This window comes from Ischnura elegans, chromosome 6, assembly GCF_921293095.1.
Source record: "Ischnura elegans chromosome 6, ioIscEleg1.1, whole genome shotgun sequence".
Taxonomy (NCBI): Eukaryota; Metazoa; Arthropoda; class Insecta; order Odonata; family Coenagrionidae; genus Ischnura; species Ischnura elegans.
Window position 1 is genome coordinate 45,144,504 of NC_060251.1, and position 20,039 is coordinate 45,164,542.

At 35.8% G+C, this 20,039-nt stretch overlaps 1 protein-coding gene across 1 annotated transcript in view; it reads right to left on the bottom strand.

The window, feature by feature from the left end:
- Positions 1-20,039, bottom strand: part of LOC124160598 (acid sphingomyelinase-like phosphodiesterase 3b) — a 705,734-nt gene that overhangs the window by 117,488 nt on the left and 568,207 nt on the right. The window contains exon 6 of the mRNA XM_046536482.1: positions 6,789-7,030. Within this exon, the coding sequence (XP_046392438.1) occupies positions 6,789-7,030 (242 nt within the window). The remainder of the gene's footprint in view (positions 1-6,788; positions 7,031-20,039) is intronic.

Sequence of the window (20,039 nt, forward strand, 5' to 3'; positions counted from 1 at the left end):
GCATTCACGAAAGGTTGGAGAGGGTGTATAGAGATGATGATGGCAATCGCAGTACAGTTAGTCAATGAGCATTTCTAGTATTATGAGAACGGGTACGCCAGTGTTGAAGATCGTGGAATCAGTGGTAGCCCCCGCACTGCACTAGCACCTATAATTATTCGGCGCGTCGGGTCAATTTTACCAAGCAAGCATAAACGCCTTAGTTCCAAGGTGGCGTCAAGCTATTGAAAAGGACGGAGATTAAATTGAAAAGTGACATGGTGATCCTGAATGGTGCGTTAATGCATAGTAAACTTTGAGAGTGCCTAGAATAAAGGTTAAGGTGTCAAGAAAATTGGGTGCATTAGTTATGTAGTGGCCTGAGTTCTTTAACGTCAAATCCTAAGCATCGTTGTCCCTGAAATATCAACTAGTTAAAGTTTAGTGCGATCCTAGCCTAATTATCTTGTACTACTGTGTTTTTTATGTGCTACTGTGTTAAATATCAACCAGGCTGAACGCTTGAGGATAATTTTCAGTTATTGTCAGTTGAGTTTTACATATTAAAATGAGGATGATTTAATTTTATATATTAACGATTGATAAGAATTTCCAGTTGAATTTAAGGGGTGGAACATCTTCCACGTTTCCGGCAAGTGATCAAAATTTACTGTTGCCCATATATTAGGATTGCTAATATTGTGATGTCTTGGATTTAGGGACCAACCAGAGGTTCATTAATGGTATCTATCTGCTCTGAAAATACTGCTAGAAGATTAAATATCTAATTGACCATCGGACAGAGTAAATCTTGGCCACTCCTCTACGAAAAAACTAATGCATTTCGTTGCTCCTTGCTTATTCGTTCGCCTATCTAAACATTTGAAAATTCAACCAATTAGAATATCACTCAATCCATACTATCAGCCCAGTCCATTTTAATATCTCATACAATGTAGTAAAGTATAAAAAATATGGAATACAAAAAATAATGTAATGTAAAGTATTCCATTACCTAAATAGCATTTTAGTTATATACTTGCATTAAATTCCAACATTATTATGTATCTGAAATTCCAATCCGCTTCCAAAGACCTATTTGAAAAAATACTTATTTCCGGAATTATTGTTCTCGTGTCGACTAAATTTATAATTGAGCATTGATGGAATTAAAAATGAACTCATATTTGTAAGAGGCAGTTTCCCAGAACATTTTTCTTTTTTATGCATTCCACAAGGTATTGGCGAACCCTTTCTTCTTTGATCCAAGGACAAATTTTTTTACGAAATGGATTTGCTTGAGGCTGCGTTTTTCAACACAATAGCATACTTTCCTTTCGCTCGAATTTAATTAGTTCCTTTTCAACACCATTCTATCGACGGGTAATTTGAATGATTCAATGCTCGATTCGACTCGAATAAGTTTGATGGCATTGTACCTCTACCATTGTCACCAGGGGATGGAAGGGGATAGGGATGTCATCACGCCTGACTGATTTCGAAAGTGAAAAGAGAACTGATATTCTGAATTAATTATAAACAATTTTTGTGAATTTCTGTGTAATAATGACTACAAAGCCATTGACCTAGTTTCATTAAATAGCCAAGGAATTTTTCGGGATTTAACGTTAAAATATGAATACATATCGTCAACACCATCAGGTGTAATATTTCCAACAAATAAAGATTTACATCGCTTCTGTTAGGATATTGCGCTGTGAATTATTAGCGTGGAGACTCATTCAGGACGATAGGAAGTATTTATATGAAACGGCAACTTCTGTATTCCTAGTATAACTTGACGGTCTTTGAGAACGTCAAACTTGACCATGCGGGACTGCTTCATTTTGAAAAAAAATAATCACCCTTTGCCCACCGATTGAAATGATTTACCAATGCACGAAGTGGGTGAATTTGGTAATAAATGAACTGCGTTTGTGGACCATCACCATGTGCAGTTACTATTTCCTTTGATTAGCCTTCAGCCACGTGGTGATATGAGTGAAATGCTCTTCGGCAGGGACACTTTGAGCAGTGTCTCCTCCTATCTCAGTGGGTTTCTACCCGCTTAACTCTTACTGGGGGAGAGGGAGGAAAAGAAGAAATGGTAGTTGGAGCGGAGGGAACAAGCTTGCTGTACGGCCAATTAAAAGCCAAAGAGGGCACGCTCTCTAGCGAAACTTGGAGAAAACGTTTGCCGTTACTTGAGAAATAAAAGAATATTCTATGAAGAAGAATATTCCGGAGTTTTATCTGGGTGATTGGTGATATCAATGGGAAACCTACACACATAAGCAAAATTAATAGAAATTTCTAATCGGTTCCAGCAAATTTAATAGTTTTGTGAATTATTACGGCCACGCTATGGTCTCAAAATGCCTATAAATCTGATTCTACTTTTATATTTTAAGCACCTTGCTTCTGCGATGAAACTTTCTCGGGCATCCAACCGGGTTAAAATCTTTGATCAATCACTCCTGAGAGCGATGGAAATATATTCAATTGAAACTTGGGCATAAATAGAGATCCTGAGGCAGTCGAAAGCTCTAGAATAATTCATCGCCGTAGTTCACCAGGGAAAATCAATTCCATCACTTACGGCGTTTTGCAGCAGCGAAAAGGATTCGGTAATAACACGCGCTTGATATATGCACCCAGGTTTTGGTTTAAGAGGCTACATTACATAGAATCATCTGTTTCCCTGCTGGAATGCATGATTATATATTTCCCTAACAATTCCACTTGGTTTGAATATTTCCCTGTCACGATTTTTCGCACAGGACTAGCTGATGCGCTTGTCATCTCACATGCGGAAGTGCCGGATGTAAGGGTGTTAAAAAGAAGAGATGACGGGAGGCTGAAACGCCTCCCTCTCCACCCCACTCTCACACACTGCCGTTCCAATTAGCGATGGGGCCGCTGGCAAATGACAAATCCACGTGACCCCCTCTGAAAGCTTTGGGGCTGCAAAAAATGGAATAATTAGAGGAATAGCCGTGGGTGGGGTGTGGAGGAAGTGGAGATATAACGAGATTCAAGGCAAATGGAGGTGACGGGCGAGGGTGCTGGAGCGAAGAAAGGAATTTGGAATCGAAGGATTAAAAAAGCGTTATTTTCTTTGGCGTCGCAAGTGTCTTCCTAAAAGATTCCGTAGACTGTGATCACAAATAAAGGCTTGCGTGTATGATAGGTATTTTTTGCATTGAACTAATATAACAACATTATGCAACTAAATCTAAAGGGATTGGATGAATTTTTCAATAGAAAGAGTTTATTATTTTTATTGTTTTTATTCCCATGCCTCCAAAACATCTCTATACGGCCTTCTTTACATGGGTTTTCAATATGTTAAAATAATTAACGTATGCGAATAACCATACCCTGGATTGGGGAAACCTACCCAGGTGGAACCCGAACTCTTGTTAGCAGAAGAGGACACTCTAACCCACCACCATCGAGGCCAGCATTAAACTTACGTTTTAAGAAAGTACATTGAACAAATGAAATCAAAGTAGATCGACGCGGGTAATGGACTAGTATTGCAACCTTTAAAGTGACTCCCAATACTTAAATGAAGCTCAAAAGTTAGCTTTGTTATGGATTTACGTAAGGTTGACAAGAATTACTCTCTAAAAATAAAAGAATTTAAATTTGAATAAGAAGATTGAAAGGAGAAGATATATGTAGATTTAGCTATGAGTAAGTCGTGGTGCAGTCTATATATATTATTCGTTAACATTGGCAAAAAATAATTTAACATTTTAAATATTTAACTACTTACATACCCATATAAAAATGAAATAATACACATGAAAATTTAAAATAACGGTCCGTCATGCTGGATAATGAATCAAAAGCCATCAACTGAGTAATATAGAACAATTAGTGGTACGAGATGGCGAAAAGAATAATGCTTCACTGCATTGCACTATGCACTTCAATGCATTATGCACTTACGATGCATGCAGTGAATAATTAAGCACATCCAACCAACAATAATGTATCTCTCTCGTCCCGACCACAGTATAAAGTCCATGGCAGGAATAGTAATGTAGATCGTAACAATAGGGTTCATGGAAATAAATTCAGTGTTTGATCATTCATAGTGTCCTAATTAGCTCACATTAGCAAAGCTAACGTTTGCATGGGCTAAGAAAATTCATTTTTTTCTACGGGATCCACGTTCAACCTGATCAAGGGATCATAACTCCGCATTCTATTTTTTTTGTTTTGAACTGGAAACAGGCAGCCGCAGGTAATTAATATTAAAAGGCAGAGTTTATTAAAATGCTGGAATAACTAAATTATTTTATTGCCAGGCACCTGAAGTGCATTTGGTAGGGCCTTAGATTCAAATAAACATGATATTTGATAATATTAATGAGTACTAGGGTAGATAAAAATAAAAGTTTTTTTTTTTTAAGAATTGAATTACAGAAGCACTCGTACAAAGAAAATGCGAATTAAATTACTCGTACGCGAACGAATACTATTTCAAAACTTTTCAAACAATAGGTCAAATATTACCAGATATCATATAGAAGTCTTATATTCCAAATCGAAAAAAAATATATGAATACATAGGTAAGAAACAGCAATGATGTAATGATAAGCCCCAATCCTTGAGTTAGGGAAAATTTTCAATAACTCAGCCTCTTTTTAAAATCATTTACCGTTCTGGAAACTCTCCAAATTTGAGATTTCAATAGCTAAAATGATTTTATAAGCTCTAGCATTATGTACTCGATTGTTCTCTTTGATGTTTAGTTATTTCCATGGGCAGAAAAGTTTTGGCACAAACAATTTTCTTAATGAATTCCTAATGGCTACCTACCAATATGCCAAAATTGCTTTGGTCATTATCCTGCATTCTTATTATTTTCTTCATACCGTATGGAGAATTGCATGCATTTAAACGCGCATAACTGGCAGGCGAAGCTGGATGCATACTGGAAGGCGGAAAGAATCCATATAGTGTTTTGTATCCATTTTAAAAATTATTTTTAAATTTGTACGTAATTGCAAGTATTGCTGTTTCAAAGCATAATTTACTCTAGTTTATCCAGCTCCTAGAAATATAGACGAGTCATTATGCAAAATTTCAGCATTTTTTGATCGAGAAGAGAACCCGAAAAACATTCGTGGACGTCAAAGGATGAGATATCGCCATTATTTTCATTCAATTTCTTTCAATACGAAGAATATTTTGGAGAGCTTGGCAATAATTATGATTTTTATAATTCTGTACAAGTTTTAGGACTTAAATTTCATATTGGAATGCTAATTTAATGCTTACGTGCTACGTGCTTTATTTGTTGGAGTTCTTCCGTAATTCTATGCTTAAAAAAACCTGATTTCGATCTACCATAGTACACATAAAGATTATTGAATTTCATGTTTATTGGAATCTTAGCCCCTGCCAAAGGCAGTTCAGGTGCCTCGCAAGATAAAATAAGGATAACAGCCTCACTGTGGAATTTATTTTGAATTTGAACGATGAATGAAACGAGGGCAAGGAAATTATGAAAAACCTGAATCGTATGTAAGAGGTAAAAAGGGCATCGTAAACAAGATATATATTAAAACGTTCATTACATTTGCTTGAATTCTGTGCATTTTTATAGAGATAATTGCAACCTAAATTGGCTCTACTTTTTTCTTTAACTAAAGGACAATAACTCTCTTCTGGAATTTGACCTTTATGGTCAGTCCTAGATCCTTTGTTTGAAAATATAAATATCATGATTGTGCATTTCTAGTCAGAGCTCTTTACCTTTCCAAATGAATGGACGGACATAAGGCATTCTCACTGAGAAAGGCTTTGCAATCAGAGAAAAAATGTGGACAGAGCATGAGGAGCAAGAGACTGAGATTCTGATCAGGGGGAGTACAAGTTACTATCGCGAACAAGGACGCCGGGAGTTTGTCAGGTAGTTCGTCAAATCATCTCCAATGCACACGACATTGAATAAAGCTATGGCAATCATCCTAGGGTTTTGCCAAATTATTTAATCTAATAGGTTGAATTTTTATTGAGGAATACAGCATTTACTCTAGCTCACATTAGCTTACATTAAATTGTTTAAATTAAGTAACTAGGGAGTTGAAAACATTTTAAGAGCAAGTTCTGGTTCATGACAGCATTAAAATCTTATGTTATTATCTTGGCGAAAAGCGTAATTTTTTTATAGAAAAACCAATAATTTGTCCTTAAGTTGGGCACGAATGCATTATGCTATGCTGCACTGTATTTATAATGAGAAGCCGTGGTAATAGCATTGAAAAATCCCTAAATATTCAAAAAGCGTTGTTTCACATTTATGCATGAAGCAAAAGTAAAGCGTACTTTTTACATTCTGTAATAAAATGTAAACGCTTTGTTTACTATTTTTTAATTATTGCCTTTGCCATTGTGAGTCCTTTTTAGTTTCCCTTTTCCTTTTTTCGGCTGCATTAAATAAATGAAGAAATACATATGCCATGATACATTCAAAAATTAACTTAAAAATAAGCATAAAAAAATTATTTCTACCGGTTTCGACCTTTCAAGGCCATTATCAAGGGGTAAAAATTTCTGTTACCTCTCGATACTGGCTTGAAAAGGTCGAAACTGGTAGAGTTTTTTTTAAACAAATATTTTATTGAATATAATAAAGTTTATTTTTTAATCTATCGCGTCACCATTCCACGAAAGTCAGTCGAAAACCATTGATTAAATATGCTATGCTAATTTGCTACGAACGTGGCTTTATGCTTAGCTCTAGTTCTGCCGTAGATAATGTAAGTGTCATAAACATGCGTTGCCTAACCTTTCTCGAATGAGTCGATGGCTTCCGTGGGCAGCCAGTGTCTCCACATGTCGGCCACCTTCTTGTACATCGGGTGTCGCCGGGGTGGAAGCTGGTTCTGTGGGTAGAAGTCGTGGTTTCCCAGCACCGGGAACACGAACTGGGACGAGAACGTGTGACGAAGCAGGTCCGTCAAGTTCTGCATCACCATCAGCACTTTCTCAGAGCTTAGGTAGTCGTCATTCACGTGCGCAATGCTGTCCCTGGAAAGAGATATCACATACTATGACATAAAACATATATTTTCCTTTTCCCCTCTCACTATTGTTCAATATTAATTAAATTTTCATGAAAAAACCGTCTTGGTGGGCTCTCTCAGGGACATGAACTGGGCTCCTTCCATATTTATGATAAAATTATATACTCCTCTGGCTTAGAGCGCGGTGATGTCTACCCTCACATATTAAAATGATTTATAAATATGAAATATTTGGGATTTTTTATATAATTTTGAGTGAAAAATATTCTTGATATTATTGATAACCGGATTAATTACTCGTCCCCATTGTTTCGGCAACTGAATTTAATACCGTCTCCAGAGGTTAAAAGTTAGCTTCCGAAACTTTATAAATCCATCAACCTGGTTGAATTCATAATCAATAACGATGCATTTGAATAGTAGATAGTGACCAAAGATTGATACATTTTTTTTTAACATATCACCCCTGTTAACGATTCCAATAGGCAGTAGGTACTCCAACAAAATATAAATAAGAAAGAGAAACAAGTCTAATAAAACCAGTCCTATCGTGTTACGACTTGGAGAAGGGAGGGTTGACAATGAAGCGAACAAAGATTAGAGAGTTGCCATTCATTCAAAATATCAAACTAAGTTATGCCATGCCATATTATAGTTATCAAATAACCATATGGTGGTGGTAAAGAAATAAGGTAAAATCATCAAATTTTACCACTGTTTACACTTCGTGTTGCAATTTCGGGTTAATCACTGATCAAAATACTTCTTTCCACTTGCCAGTAGGGCTATATTTATGCATAGTGTGACGTGTGCAATCACAGAGGATTAGCATTATAAAGCGTACTACGACATTAGTAAATTCCGACGTCGTCATTCGTAAAACGTTTTCTCGTTAAAATCATGCATTAAAAGATGTAAGATATTTAATAACCAAGTAGTGACAAGAGCATGTTAAACTTACATAGTTTAATTTACATAGCATATTTTTTTGCTTATGTGTATTTGTACCAATTTTATGATACAATAGGTTTTATTGAAGAACGGGGAAGGCTACCCGCCAGAATTTAAAGACATTGATACAAATGGTATGGAAGGTAATTATATTGAATAGTCACTAAATCAAACATCTGTCAATTTGTATAATAATCAACCATGATAAATAACAGAATATTCGATAACAAGATATGAATAATTCATACTTAGCTATCATAATTTTCGTACTATTTTAAATTTTATGCAAACCTCTCCGGCGTGGGAGACTTAACAGGATCGATATACCAAACGATGTGTTCAGCTTTAGCTTGAGAAGAGGATAACTTTGATTGCCACTCAAACATTCTATTTAGTTATGATAATCCTTAAAGGAGGGATAAAAACTTTCACCCATTACATTTATGGCAGGGTGATGAAGTTATGGCAAGAATAATGTCCGATTTAATGGAGATCAGAAAACATAATCATCCATTTCATTTGCAGAGTTACGCCGAGATTTTAGTGTCTTAGTCTTCATAAATGCTTAATTAATATCATTCACGTTATTCTTATTCCAGTAGATTTTGAAAAGATGTTTCAGCATATACCTGGAATAAGTTGCCATACATGACACGTGAGAAAAACACAAAGCATTTTTATGTAACTCAGAAAAAAATTATAATAATCATATGGCTAAAAACATTGTTAAAGAATTGTACCCGTTAAATTAAGTTCACATTGTTAATTCTGCATATCACTCTGGCCTGTCTCCTGGCCCACCTTGGGCTTTTCTATTGAATTCACAAATATGCCTGCCTCTATATAATTCAATCCTTCGTTGAGATACTCTAGGAGAGGGGCTTACTGAATCATTTTATCCGTTGAAATGGAAAATTAAGTAAGACTCTATTACAGCTTTTGTAAGGACTTGGCAAAACTAGGCTCTGACTAATTTTGACGGGGGTCTTTCTTTGTCACCTAATCCATACTTGTCGTTCTCATTCTTTAAGTTACCTCCACAATCGAAGATACCATTCCGTTTATGATCCTTGTGGAATAAATAATTAGTGTGCAAGGCATTTAAATTTATTATTCGGCTCAATTTCCCCGCCCCTGGTACACTAAAAAAATGATAATGTTTTTAATTTACGACCTTTTGGTATTACCTACATTTCCAAGGTCCAGGACATAAGTTGACCTCCAATTTGATCACATCATACTGCGCTTTTGGTAGACTACAATTGCTTCCGTGAATGTTACCATTTTTACATACCAAGTAAAATAGTTATCGAGATAATACAATTTGATGAGGTTACGTTATGTAAAATATAGAATTTGAAGGCACTCGAAGAGACAAGAATTATTAAAAAAAAAAAAACGTAGGATTGATAAAATGACATTGACTGACAGACCTATATCCAAAGTAGTCTATGAGTATTTTAGCTCATACACATTCATGCCATTGTAATCCTCAAAAATCATCAAAATATAGATAAGCTATTGTAGAGCAGGTACGGAAATAATTGCATTAAATAATATTATTCAGCAATCAATCTACACTGAAATCAGACAAGCTGAGAGAACCAGTGAAAATTACACGTTAGTTCTTACTGTTAATGATCTGAAAACGTCATCTCATGTATTATCCATGTCAAAAACATCCAGATTCATTGATTTATCTAATTTAAAGTTTTGGTTATTAAGGAAACATTAGTATTAGATTTGTGACTACTCAACTCGAACTGCGGTGGATTTTTATCCTTCTGGAAAAACATCTCCAATGATGACACCAAACATGCTTTGCGGCCAAAGAGTAAGAAGACCCAGAGTTATTAGAAGACCCAACGAATGTTAAAGTAAGTGCCAAATCAAAATTTACTCAGGAGATACAGTATTGCCAGCATAACAATACTAAGATTTTTAATTCTTATTTACAAAAATCACCAACCTCACACTAAAAAAGTGTTATGACAAATGGGATTGTTATAAATATACAATATGATTTGTATTTATGTATGTATCGGCTTATGATATTAAACATCTTTCAAAATACCAATCATCCCTACCAATCCTTCCAAATTTCTTCATTCAATCCTCATTCAGCCATTTCTTTCTACACTTTGCCTTTCGTTGGCCTACATTATCTTCGTTTTATCTCTAGGTTCCACAGCAAAATATATTTCGGCAGTCCTTCATTTCCCATTCTTTGTACGTACCGACACCGCTATAATTGCATTATTTTTATTTCATGCACTACTGTGTCACATATATTCATTATTTCTCCGATTCTTAAAACCTTGCATCACCTCCTTTCATCATTTGATTTGTCAGCAGCTCTTCTTCAGTAGTCTATATAAGTCAATACTAAGGTCAATATTGATTTTCTTGGTCTATTTAGGTCTATTAACGTCAATATTTATTCTCTGATTTTTCCGTAATTGGTCATCCTTTACTCTTGTAAGTAAAACTGCGTATCAATTTTTATTGTAGTTTTTTTTTTCATTTTTGTTAGATTTTGTCTGGTACCATAACATCGACAATGCCTTGGACATTTTTTTTCCTTTTCAAAACATTCGTCCCTAATGGTTGCCACCAACGTTCTATATTAGCTTTTATGATTGATACTTGATGATGAGGTGAGATGAAATTTTTTAATCTGCACTATGAAGGACTTTTAAGGCCTCATTTATATATATATCATGAAATTATAAATTAGAAGATAGATTTTATTTATTTTATTGATTCTTTTAAATTTATCATACATTTTATTTGTAGATACATTTCATAGCATTCTAATGTAGAATACTTATTGATAGACATCATGGTATTTTAAATCAGAAGATGGATTACATTTTACTTTTATCATTAATTTATTAAGTATATATTTTATGTCATTAATTGATAGATTTCATGATATTGCAATGTAAAATGTTTAGTGATAGATATCATGAAAACCTAATGTAGAATGGTTGTTGACAGATATCATAACATTCTAATTAAAAATGCCATAATATCTGTAAATAAGCCTTTTTCATTAACTTCATGAACTCTATCAATAAATGATGATATCATGGCATTCTAAATTAGATGAATTAAAATATATAGAATATTTATGTAAAAATATTGGAGCTGCATTCTATGCATATTCTATATTAAAATTTTTTTGTATAATATATATTTCTGGCATGAAGATACAAAATTGAATAAATTAGAATCTCATGATGTGTATCAATATGCATCATAATTATATATTCATTGCAAAACAAAATTTTCCCTGCATTCACGAATCACAAAACTGCCTGACATGGGCAGAGATCGAAATTCACTCTGGCTTCAAAGCTGCAGATCTTTGTGAAATCGTAAAAAATCATCATCCCCTTCCTTTTTTCATTCTCCCCAATAATTGTATCGAACAGTATCAGAGGTGACGGACGGACACGGAAAAAATCTTTCACGAAGATTATCCACGCGTGATTGTTAGGTGACGCGGCGGAAATAAAAACATGCAAGGACTTTTTTTATCCGCGAGGATAATTCGAGTGTCATCCGTGCACGCATTGTCACGCTCATTTCTCATTTGGATCCACGCGATCAATCACGTCACATCAATAAGGTCTTTATTGAAAAGCATATAACTCATTTCCACCGGCGTCGAGTGATGAATTTTTTATGAAGTCGACGGTTTTCCTCCCCATTTCGAAACTATTTTTTTTTCTTTTTTATTGTAGAGCTAAATCAATACCGCCTGGCTCAAGGGAATAGCACTCGAGCAAGGAATTTCCTCTCTATAGGTCGTTCCCTAATGTCCCGTAGAAGTAAAAAACTACAGCCGTAAATTTTAAGAATTCACGCTCAGATGTGCTAAGATCGACGGCTTTGAACATTGGAAAAAGCGCAGTAATCATTGCCGTAACGAGGGGGGAGTCCTGAGGGGTCTGCCCCCCCCCCCTGAAGTATAAAAACACAATTTATTTTCTTCATAAAAGAGAAGAAAATATTGAAAAGTCATGAATTTACAACAGATTTCTTTGACGAATGAAGTTTTTTCGATGATAAAAAGTGTCAACATTAGTTAAAGACCCTCAACTTAATAGCCCGTTTTTCAAAAAAATTTCACCCTAGTTTTGGTCCCTCCACGAAAGAAATTCCTGGTTACCTCACTGGCAGTAATGGATGAGAAGTTCTCTTTTACGGTGAAATTAAAGTGACGAGGCATCTGGATGTGCGTCAAATATTTGAGCATTTAAAATTGAACTTGCAGCATGGTGACGTAGGGAGCAGAGTGATGAGTCAAGGCAAGGGGATTGCATAGAGGAGACCTAGTGCCATCCCACAGGAGGCTGATTTCTATTGCCACTGCTTCGCATTTAAATCGGTTTTTTTAATGTCCGCGGCACGCTGATGTGTGCAATGCGATCCATTTTTTCCAATATTTTGCATTATAGTTTTTTTAATTGCGAGGAATATCATTGAAAGGTTATGAACTTGATAGATCACATGACCATAGATATAAATTTTTGTGCACACACCTAATTATACCTTATTTCCCAATGGCACTCTGATCATTTTGACCGTCAGCGACGCGAGGTGCGGCTTTTGTAAACACATTTAAATGCATAGTGGCCGACAACACATTTCCAGGCTGACTTGAGAATCCTCTTTTGTAGTATTCGTAGGTACTGAGTTCAATCTCACGTGAAGTCCTTGTGCACCCCCATACAAAAATCCTCGAAGCTATGACCTGGTCCGGGGATGGAATTACCCTATCCAGGATATGCGAAATTCACATGCTAGCGGCTTAGACTTGGGTGTTTACGAGTCCTGGATATACCTGATATGTATGCTAAAAGTCAAAGCAGCGATGGGGCCTCATTCGATAACTAGCGGAATTCCAAGGCCGTCTGCCTTGAGGCTAGAGTGACTTCCGTTTGACGAATTCGCATTTGGAGTGTACTCATCACGGACTGTTGGGTAGTGTTGACAGTGGTCTGCCAGTGGTGATACATGCGTCCTTCGTGATAAGACAGGTTCATCCAATATAGGCAATATTAAACTTGGCCACACGGCACATGCCCAGTCAAAGAGCTTTGCACACATGACGGCAGCTTTGAGAAAAGTGTTGAACAAATATTGAAGCTCATGAGGAGAAATAAAAACTTCCGTTTGTACCTCTCAGGATAAACTTCCTTATTTGTATTGCTAGGTGACGTTTATGAGTTCCAAAACACATCAGATTAGAGTAACATAGTGTGCATCAACAACATTTTATACGAAACATGAGTAAACGTTTTTGCCACATAAAATACTTTCATCCTAATTTAGTAGTACCACTCGACGCTGGGGCACTAGGTACCCGACATGAAGAACTCATGTTTTCGTTTCATAAATGTGTATTTGTATTGTAGATTTTATTATATCAATTACAATCCTCTTAGATGAAACAAAAAGATTTCTGAACAAAATCAAATATGAAATGAGTGCCAAAGAAATCAAATAAATGAAATATATTTAAATAACATTTAAAGACGTTTCATAAAGATGTATATTGTAATGTTAAATGAATGTATTGAGATGAATGAGGTTTTGAAGTTGGTTTACGTTCATTAGGTTTCCAACATTCACTTCGAAAAAATATTCTAAAAGACTTACTTTCTGCAACCAAATCCTATGTGAAAGAACTCCCATTTGCCATTTTTTAATATTTAATTTCCAGCGCGCTATGGTTTCAGAATGTCCTAGCGTCATATTTATTTTGTGTCATATTCTTTATGAACATCTGTTAATAAGTGAATATTATTCAACTTACTTCAGCTAATAATTGTGAACAAAGAAGCATCAAAACAAAAAAAATGCACTTAATTTTCTCGCCAAAGAAGTGGTGCAATTTTCTTGGACTATAATTTGAATTATACACAATGTGCCTTTCATATTTTTTCCTGTTTGAAGTTCGTTTGCGTTGTTGCATTGATGTGAAAGAAGGTTTTAACAGTTCAATGTCATAGCGCATACGACTTAGAAATATGATAAAATTTAAAAATAACGCCTTCATCTGAGTCCGTGTGTTTAATATTTTGCCCCTTTAATCTGGGATACAAAACAATTTATATTTTAATGTTGCCGGTAATTACCACTCTTAAAACTAGCTATTCGAGCAACATTTCAAAGGAGAAAACATTTTTGTGAGTCGTATTCGAAACAGAATCTTGTAACAGTAAAGAAAACTTGGTGTAGCGGCTAAAATTCAAGAAAACAGTTACTGCTTCTTTGAAAAATAAGGTTTTGTAATCTTTCCATGAAAATGAAAATCATCCTTATAAACTATATAGAACACGCAGTATATTATTGCTTTTAAAAGCAATTACTATTCATTTCCTCACTAACTCTCCAGAGAATACAAAAGCACACTTAAAACTCGTTTGACCATTTCATCAATGCATTTTTTCAATTTAAATGTCCGAGTTAATTCATTCCAAGGCATTTACTTTGGCTGACATGAAATGATGCGACTAATCTACACAAAAGTTATCAACGGAATGAGGTTTTCCAGCTGCAAGGTTTTTAGCTGGCGGCCGGTGTTGCGAATCATCCTAAGTATCTACAGTGAAATTTATTATCCGTAGATAAGCAGCAAATACCATCGATTGTTCACAAATGAGTGATTTTTAACTCTGATTTTCAAATTTTCCGATGGACAAATTGGGAATATTGAAGGTTTTAATGAGATAATATGCATTATATCTCTTCTACGAATATTGGCGTTGAATGTAATAAATATCTCGAATGTATAAGTATTAGAGTTTCATCAGAAATTTTGGCTTCGCATAAGATAAATTATTGATGGAAAATCGTAAATATATTTTACACTCAAATAGCATAGTTAGTTATTAAGCAATTTCGTCTCATCCCACTCATGTAACCGTGTTTTACCTGTTGTGCAGGTGAATTAAGACTTGCAAGTAGAATATTTAAGTACAAAAATATAAAACCCCGCCCAATAGTACACCTTTATTTTTTAACTGCACCTTTAGGTTTGCAAATATTTTTAAACTGCAAAATGTTCGGAAACAATATTAACTTCCACGTGACTTTATTCTTGAGCTTAAATATAGTAATTATATTTATTACCATAATTGCTTTCATTCTATTTCTTACCCACCTTCACCATTTTAAGCACTACGCGTTTTTCTCACAATCCAATGCGTCGTGCTATGACATAAATATGGAGGCTGCACGAATATGTGCAAAGATTGTACAAAATAAATAGTCTCATGTGACCTCCTGTATGGTTAAAAATACTGCCAATTGCATGCATCAATCACCACTTAAAAATAGCAATAGATATTCCGCGTACATTACAAAAAATCGAACTAAAATATAAATTCCTCTGCTTAGAAAAGGACACGTTGCAGCATTGAAAATCAGTTGACCCTGTCTTTATGCGGTCATGAGTCAGTTTCGAGCTCCGAGGTGTGAGCGCATTTTATCCTTCGCCCACGATACAGCCATCAGCAGTTATCGTTCATTGAACATTAATCGAACTGGAAGTCTATTTCTGTAAAACAACACACAATTTTTAGACCTTTTGTAGTTTTAAAATTCTGTGCTTGAACCGTTCCATTATCTGGTACATTAAACATCGCCGTTTCGGAGGTAATTGCACAAGCCGAATAGTTTCCGGTCTCGGACGTCGATGATACGTGACAAAATAACGTTACTCGATCGTTGAACTAATACGATAATTAGCAAACCACGTCACAAACGAATTCAAGCCGTGTAAACATCCTTGATGTGCATTGTAAACGGGAGAAAATTCGGGAGAATGAATTTTTAAACCACCAGCGAAGCTGCAAACAACCCTACCATGACTCGTCAGCTGAAATTCCCATAGTTGCTCTGAAAAGAACGGTGCGGAAAGCAATTTATTTCAGAATTCGTGACGCAGGTATTTTCAGAACAAATTCACGGAAAACACTTGGCTGGAAGCGAGGCCAAAGTCTCTCGGGTGGAACTTTTCTCGCCAGGGTTGTTTCTTTTTCTGTTACCATGGGTGTGCTCAGTGCACAGGCCTCAGGCGCGATGCAGTTCTTATTTTTTTGTTTTGTAGATGCAAGGACGAGGCCACCGACTGACGATTTGGTAGCAGCAAGCTCGAAGTAGGGTCGCGGGATAAAATCACATAGGAGATCGAAGCGGTGATTGCCCCAACATTCATCAAAAACTCTTTCGACCACGTGTGCCTAAAGTAAAGGGAGAAACTGGGGCCTAAGTGATGCTGCAGAGCATTTAGCATCGTCATTTTGCGAAGAGAAAAAATATTTCGCGCTGCGACACTGATTATACGAGCGATGAGATTCAAATCACTCGTCGCATCTCATTACACGAGAACATACTTATAACCACAACTGGTTTAGTACCTCATTATTCAGATAGCTATTCGCATCAATTTATGCTGAGTGACTTTTTCTCATAATCTGGTGGATTATTATTCATGAATTAAAATACATCATCTAATTTTAATGCGAAAGCAGTGCAACAGTTCTTGTTGCCACAAATAAGCTATTGGTTTCTGAGAGATGCAGTTCTAAAGATATAAAAATGAAATCCTATACATATATGACAATTAATGAATTGGTTAGTCATTGAATTATGAAGATTAATCGTTTATTTATACCGCGGATATCGAATTCCATTATTTTTATGGCTCATTGACCGCATTATTCCCTCATTGCTTCTATCAAAATAGATATTTTTTGAGGATGCTATATTTTATATATTGTTTCATCTTATTATTGCAAAATATAATACTACACCTCAGCTAGAACAACGATCCAATTTTCACTGAATAGTTTTTCTTCGTAGTTTCAACGAAATGAAAATAGTGAAAAAGGGAATAGTACTATCGGTAGATGTATGAATAGCTAGCAGATTACGACTTTGATATAGCTTTGCAACGCGAATTTTCAATGGCAACGGCAGCACTGTTTTTTTGAACAAGTAGATACCCCGTAAGCTTGAAGAGAAGCATTAAGAATTGATCGATTTCGTCTCCTCCATTCCTGACGTATTGCTAATTTAAAACTTAAAAAATCACCATGACATTTTTAAAGTGCAAAGAGTAACATAATTTAATCACTTCCTGTATCTAATGTATGAACATTTTTGATCGATCGTTCTGCCTGAGATACTGTCAAGTGCAGAAGAAGGTTTACAGTGTATACCCAGAAATATTATTAAAATTAGACATTGCAATATTTCCACCAATATTGTAATTTCTAACTTTAATAATATCAAGAACTTCCACCATATCGTAACCAACATCATACAAGATATACCTAGAAAACTTGAAGATGATTTGCTAAGTTTCAAACAGGTGATCTGTATGGAAATAATAATAGTTGAATGGGAGTAATTTTACTTTATGCGGAATGCACAAATGAAAAATGCCGTGAGCCTCTTTCACAGAAACTTAACTCGACTAGTAGTTATTAAACCAGACCAGTTGATGACACTCACAACACTAAATTCGCATCAGCACTAAAATCAATTTTAAACAAGCTGCGACATTTTTTAATACCTCTCAAAGGACAAACCTAGCCTATTCGCCACTGATTTACATCAAAAGAAGGGAAAATACTATATATACTTATTGACTAAGTATAGTTTTGCCATTTTAAGTCGTCTTTTTGAGTTTTCAACTCCATCGTCACGCCATTCTAAGCCGAGTAGTGAAAAACGCTTCAGATGTATACCCAGCCAATCCATGCATGGATCTAGTCGCTCTAGCAACGCGAGGCTCACATCACGGTAAGATACAGCCGGCAGAGAGGGAGAAGCAGCCAGAAAAAAAGCAATCGCATAAGCTGGGGGTGAGAAACGAGGGTTGGATGACTATTAAGCCGTAGGAACGGAAAAGAACAGAGAAGTAATGGAATGAGGATGTGGGAGAAAGGATGGAAAGGGAGTTGCGGAGGTCGTAAAAATACAATTAGTCGATGAGCCACCCAACGCCTCTTCTCTGGGAGTGGTAATCTGTGCCGACAGAGGAAGTAATCAGGCCAAAGAGAGGAGTCTGAGATGAGGGGAGTTGCTTTTTTCTGAGAGGATGAGAGTGGATTCGAAAAAAGATAAAGAGGGTGCGATCAGGGGTTGCAAGTCCACTTGCAGGGGTTCGGGTTAGTGTGGCCGCTAGAATGCTGGATTCCCACCCCGTGAGTCCGGGTTCAAATCTCTGAAGTGTTGGAGATTACTTAAAGACCCTAGAAGCCATGAGGTACAAGTGCAATTTTTTTAGTTTTTGATCTGTACATATATACTTATCAGGGATGTAATGGGATTAGTTTCCCATTGCTATAACAGTATTGTGTATCCCATGACCGATTTTCTGAACTTATTTTCAAAATTATAAAAATTACTCGAGCACCCTTTGGCTTCTAGAGTCTTAATTTAGAGAAAGGCTAATCCTTCATTGAGTCGTTTTGGTAGGTTCTTTAAGTGCAGCTCTTCACATATCGAATTGGACGTCAAGCCCTGACTCCCTAGGCGCCCTTCGTCAAGAATAGGCTAATGCCGACTCCGGGATTCTCTCCTCCCTATCCTTTTCTATGGTGCAAATGACCTCAGAGCCGGTCCAGGGAAACTTTCCACGAAAATCCTCGCATTCTCAGTCCAGGGAAATGGAGAACAGTTTACTTATTGTCCCCTCAACGTTACAACATTGTAGCACATCCCATGCCAATTATATAGTTGTTTGCTAGTAATCGGCATAAGATTAGCAATAAATAGCGCTTGAATGAAAACGGGCGTGATTGGACCACGTATGTGGCCCACGCGCCTATGTAACTTTTTTCTATCAGCATCACCTATATGTTTAGCAAATTTTGTATCATATTTATCTGCTTTGACGTGTGAACAATATTCGACACGTTTATGTCACATTTATGGGTACCTCGGAAAGTGGCCTGCTTTTTGGCATCCTTCGCAGGGGAAGAGGGCAGAGGTGCATTTTATTCCACTATTGATTTTAAAAGCATAACAAAAAGTTAACAAAACAATAAAATAATTTTGAATTTGTTTTTTGTAAAAATATTCTTATAAAATGTTGTGAACTTAAGGAAATAAAAAATATCAAATTTGGGCCACCAGTGTGGCCCGTGTGCCCAACCGCGTAACAAAATTTAACACGCCAACTAAATGGTTAAATAAAATTTGAATTAATATCCCTCAGAAAAATAAACAAACAGATAAACAAACAAAATAAAACAACAGTACTTGATATGTCTGATTAAAGGTGAATATTGTTCGTACATTTCTAGGAAAACACATTGAGCATGCAATTGCTAAAACTGCAGGCGGAGCCTTGACGGGCGAAAGTGGTTTAATTTGCACATGTAACAACAGTGAAATAAATTTCGGGAAGCACTAAAGCTTTGACGCAACAGGAGACAAGAATTTTTTCAAATCGAGTAACCCAATGCTTTTCTCGGAATCAGTTTGATTGTTTTCATAGCTTCTCAGTACCTACCTTGCCAAAAAATGGCAGTTTTCTTTCGATTACTTGTTTTCATTGTTCCCTGATCAATATTTATCTGAGTTAATAGCATGATTTCTATTAATCTAAGTACAATTTAAAGCTAGTCAAATCTGCAGCAGTTAACCTAGTCATACGCAAATGGAAATGAAACTTTTCCTCTATAATTATGCCAAAATTTACGGATTTTTACAAAGCTTAATTTCTGATTCTGATGTAATTTGAAGGAAACAAATATCAAAAGTACTATTACCTAAAAATGGGAGATTTATTGAGAAGAAACTGCATTTTAATAGACTACCAAATAATGTATGCTGATAGCTAAAGAGCAAAGGATATTATTATCGAGAAAATATTTTTCTTGTATATTTAAGATATTTTTAAGCTTGTTTGACTTTAATGTCTACAGCAATTTTAATGCTCACATCTAGAAAGCTTGCAATGAATTCAAGGAGAAGCCTTCGAATGTTAATATCCACGTAGAATGGGATTGTTTGGCTACATAGCAGTTGTA